This window comes from Lethenteron reissneri, unplaced genomic scaffold, assembly GCF_015708825.2.
Source record: "Lethenteron reissneri isolate LAM-NWPU_2019-01 unplaced genomic scaffold, ASM1570882v1 scaffold_600, whole genome shotgun sequence".
Taxonomy (NCBI): Eukaryota; Metazoa; Chordata; class Hyperoartia; order Petromyzontiformes; family Petromyzontidae; genus Lethenteron; species Lethenteron reissneri.
The window spans coordinates 4144-8922 of record NW_026892122.1 but is presented as its reverse complement, the minus strand read 5'-3'; the positions used below and the strand labels follow the sequence as shown (position 1 = coordinate 8922).

Here is a 4779-nt window from a genome sequence, read left to right as displayed (position 1 = left end):
GCCATTGCAGCTGCATGAGCCACAGTCATTAACCTCGCCCATTAACCCTCGATGTGTATCTGTGACCCTCTGTGACAATTCTCTCTCTCTCTGCGACTCTCTGCTTCTCTCTGTCTCTCTTGCGTCTCTGTGTGATCGCTGCTGCTGCTGCTGCTGCTAGCGGCGGCGGCCTTCCGGCAGCAGAGGACATCCACGTGACCTGCGGCGTCTGCGTTCGAAGCGTTTGGGGGCGGCGGGGATGGAGCAGCAGTACGAGTCCGTGGCCGAGTTGGGCGCTGGGGTCTACGGGGCCGCGACGACTTTGAAGGCTCGCGACCTCCGGGAGCAGGGCCGCTTTGTGGCGCTGCTCAAGGGCCTGCGCCTGCAGACAGGCGGGGGCCCGGAGGAAGATGCCTGGCAGCTGCGCAGCTACAGCTGCTCACGAAGTCTGGAGCACCCCAACGTGGTGAGGTGGGTGTCTCTCCCACCCCTCGCGCCGCGTCACAATCCCTCGCAATCGTCGCCGCGTCAGCCTCCATCCTCCAATTCTCCACGGTCAGTCGTGTCTTTAAAAGATTAGGAGACAGATACATCGTCGTCGTCGTCAAACCGAGATGACTCTGCGCTCTCTTGCTCTGATGTCATCCGACCCCGACCCCCGACCGGCCTGCCCAGGCTGCTGAGACGTCTTTGTGGATATTCTGACGAGGGCGGCGCGCGTCACGCCCGTGGTCTGTGAGCTCGTAGACCAGGATCTGTCCACCTACCTGGGGAAGTGCGCCCACACACCGTCCCACCACATCAAGGTGCCACCGCCTAGCACCACCACCACCGCACCCCGTCACTCCCTACTCCACCCCCAAAAAGGCAACACCACTCTCAGAGTCTCTGTGTATCTCTATGGGTCTCTACGTGTGTCTCTGTGAGTCTCTATGAGTCCTCTGTGTGTCTCTGTTGTCTATGAGTCCTATGAGTCTCTGTGGTCTCTGAGTCTCTATGAGTCTCTATGAGTCTCTGGGATGGCCTCTGTGTATCTCTGAGTCTCTATGAAGTCTACCAGGTCTCTGTGTATCTCGCACAAGCACGTTGCCAGCCGAGCCTCGGAGGCGGCTAACGAGTTTACACTCCCCCCCCCCCCCCCCCTCCTTGTGTCGTGACCTTGTGCACGTGCCCTTGTGCCGTGCCCTTGCGCCGTGACCTTGCGCCGTGACCTTGTGCCGTGCCCTTGCGCCGTGCCCTTGCGCCGTGACCTTGTGCCTGTGACCTTGCGCCGTGACCTTGTGCCGTGCCCTTGTGCCGTAAACCTTGTGGCCGTGACCTTGCGCCGTGCCCTTGCGCTGTGCCCTTGTGCCATGACCTTGTGCCGTGACCTTGCGCCGTGACCTTGTGCCGTGCCCTTGTGGTGCCGTGACCTTGTGCCGTGACCTTGCGCCGTGACCTTGTGCCGTGACCTTGCGCCGTGCCCAGGAGGGTGACGCGCAGCTGCTGTGTGGGCTGCGCTACCTGCACGGCCACGGCCTGGAGCACCGCGAGCTCACGCCACGCAGCGTCCTGGTGACGGCCTCCGGGCGCGTTCAAGATCGCCGGCGGGGGCTCGCACGCTTCCTGGACAGCGCGAGCAGGGCTCCCACCCCGGCGGTGAGTAGAGAGAGTGAGAGAGAGAGAGGTCTTCTTGGTTCTTTCGGTAAAGTCGTCACGTAGAAGGGAAGTAATAAAATAATAAAATAAAACATAATAAAATAATTCTCACGACGTTTCGGCCACAACGCAAGCAGCCGTTCTCAGGTGAAGACCAGGTCTGTCGGGGAGACAGCGTCTGAATCTGTCTTCCGGCCAACACCGGCGACGATTATCTTAACCGGTCCCGGGCCTCCCCTAGGTTGACTCAGCCCCAAAAGAGTACCCGGTGCGGTGCGCGGTAAACATCGCCACCGGGGAGACAAAGGCGGCCGGGCGCGATGCTGGCCACCCACCCCTCGTGTGCCGGCCGTCATAGGTGCTGCTAACGGCACTTGCCCCTACGGTGTGTGAAGGCTACACGGGGGATCTTTGTCTTTGTGTGTGTGCTGCTGTAGGTGTCCCCGTCGTGGTACCGCGCCCCGGAGCTGCTGCTGCTGCGGGTGACCTGCGGCCCGGCCGCTGCCGACCTGTGGAGCGTCGGCTGCATCTTTGCTGAGATGTTTACACGCAGGTGCTCCTTGAGCACCGCCACCCGCACACCCAGCCACCTAGCAACCCACCCACCTAGCAACCCACCTAGCAACCCACCTAGCAACCCACCTAGCAACCCACCCACCTAGCAACCCACCCACCTAGCAACCCAGCCACCTAGCAACCCACCTAGCAACCCACCTAGCAACCCACCTAGCAACCCACCCACCTAGCAACCCACATAGCAACCCACCCAGCCACCTAGCAACCCACCCACCTAGCAACCCACCCACCCACCTAGCAACCCACCTAGCAACCCACCCACCTAGCAACCCACATAGCAACCCACCCACCCACCTAGCAACCCACCCACCCAGCCACCCACCCACCTAGCAACCCACCTAGCAACCCACCCACCTAGCAACCCACCCACCCACCTAGCAACCCACCCACCCACCTAGCAACCCACCCACCTAAACCCACCCACCCACCTAGCAACCCACCTAGCAACCCACCCACCTAGCAACCCACCCACCCACCTAGCAACCCACCCACCCACCTAGCAACCCACCCACCCACCTAGCAACCCACCCACCTAGCAACCCACCCACCCACCTAGCAACCCACCTAGCAACCCACCCACCTAGCAACCCACCCACCACCTAGCAACCCACCCAGCCACCACCTAGCAACCCACCCACCCAGCAACCACCCACCCACCAATCTAACAAACCACCCACCCACCTAGCAACCCACCCACCCAGCAACCCACCCACCCACCTAGCAACCCACCCACCAACCCACCCACCTAGCAACCCACCCACCCACCAATCCACCAAACCACCCACCCATCAACCCACTCAACAACCCACCCACCCACCTAGCAACCCACCCACCAACCCACCCACCTAGCAACCCACCCACCCACCAATCCACCAAACCACCCACCCATCAACCCACTCAACAACCCACCCACCCACCTAGCAACCCACCCACCCACCTAGCAAACCACCCACCTAGCAACCCACTCGACAACCCACCCACCAATCTACCAAACCACCAACCCACCAACTCACTCAAGAACCCACCCATCAACCCACCCACCAACCCACCCACCAACCCACCCACCTCTCCCGCACGCAATGTCACCACAGGCCTGGCAAGGTGGCGTCGCCACGGCGCCCGTGCCAGGATAGGTGCGCGTTACGGAGCGCGTGAAGGTCAAGGGACAGACCCGGCAGATGCCCCCGTGGGTCCACCTCTCCCCCATTACATCGGTGTTGTTATGATGATGATGACGATGACGACGTGTTATTATTCTCAGCGACGTCGCATCAGGTGACCTCCTTGTCTCTCCTCAACGCAGGCCTCTCTTCCCCGGAGGCTCCGATGTCGATCAGCTGACGGAGATATTCCGGTGAGTTGCTCGTGGATGAGCGTGCGGTGGGCAGCGGCGTGGGGGGCCAATAGACGGTCATCTAATTTGTTCAGCAAGCAACGTGGGGGGGGGGGGAGGAGGGGAGGGGGGGGGAGGGGGGGAGGGGGGAGGGGGGAGGGAAGTGGGAGGAGGAGGGGGGGAGGGGGAAGGGGGAGGAGAGTGAGGTGGGGAGAGGGAAGGGGGAGGAGAAGGAGGGGGGGAGGAGGAGGGGGGGAGAGGGAAGGGGGGGGGGAGGGGGAAAGGGGAGGAGAAGGAGGGGGGGAGAGGAGGAGGGGGGAGGAGGAGGAGGGGGGGGAGAGGGGAGGGGGGGAGAGGGAAGGGGGAGGAGTATTTGGCTGCTGATGTGAATTCCGCAACAGCCACTTCGTTGCGCAATCATTTATGAAATTAGGTTGATAGTCAACAGCTGAATTCTCACCGTCACCTCCGCCCCCCTACCCCCCCTACCCCCACCCCCCCCGTGGCCCCCACCCCAGTCTTCTGGGCGTGCCGAGCCTGGAGGAGTGGCCGCTCGGAGCCTCCCTGCCGCACGGCGCTTTTGCCGGCCTCCCCGCTGCTCCGCGGGCTCTGGCTGACTCCGTGCCGGAGGTCGGGCCGGAGGTCGGGCCGGACAACGAGAATTTGGCGATGGCGCTGATGCTGGTGAGAGCGGGCGGATTGTACGCGGCGGCAATTGTCGCGGCGGTCGAACGACGCGTTGTTCAGATGCGTGTCCGTACGGGGGTTACCGTCAAGCGGGCAATAACGTCGTGTCTCTGTGTGTCTCTGTGTGTGTCTCGTCTCGTGTCTCTGTGTCTCTCTGTGTCTTTCGTCTCTGTGTCTCTCGTCTCTGTGTCTCTCTGTGTCTCTCCGCGCCCTCCGCACGCACGGCCGTGCCTCCCGCAGGACCTGCTGACCTTCAGCCCCCGCAAGCGCATCTCCGCGTTGTCGCCCTGTACCATCCGTACTTCTCTGAGGCCACAGACGTGGCCACGGGCGAGAGTACGGCCACAAGCGAGGGTGCGGCCACGGGCGAGGATGAGGCTAAGGAGTGCCCCGGGGCAAGGCCTAAGGAGTGGGCCCCGGGGCGAGGCCTAAGGAGTGGGCCCCGGGGCGAGGCCTAAGGAGTAGGCCCCGGGCAGCAAGGCCTAAGGAGTGGGCCCCGGGCAGCAAGGCCGAGGGAGTTTGCGTCGTTTTTCGTTGGTCGCTTGTGTTGCGCCCGAAACGTTGCG

At 62.8% G+C, this 4779-nt stretch overlaps 1 protein-coding gene across 1 annotated transcript; it reads left to right on the top strand.

Moving 5' to 3' along the window:
- Positions 1–593: 593 nt before the first annotated feature.
- On the top strand, positions 594–4549 carry LOC133339954 (cyclin-dependent kinase 4-like; the record flags this gene model as incomplete). The annotated part of the gene is made up of 6 exons (XM_061548059.1): positions 594–644; positions 1447–1617; positions 2055–2170; positions 3497–3547; positions 4045–4210; positions 4454–4549. Coding segments are annotated over exons 1-6 (651 nt in total), but the record flags the coding sequence as incomplete, so codon positions are not given.
- Between the last annotated feature and the right edge of the window lie 230 nt (positions 4550–4779).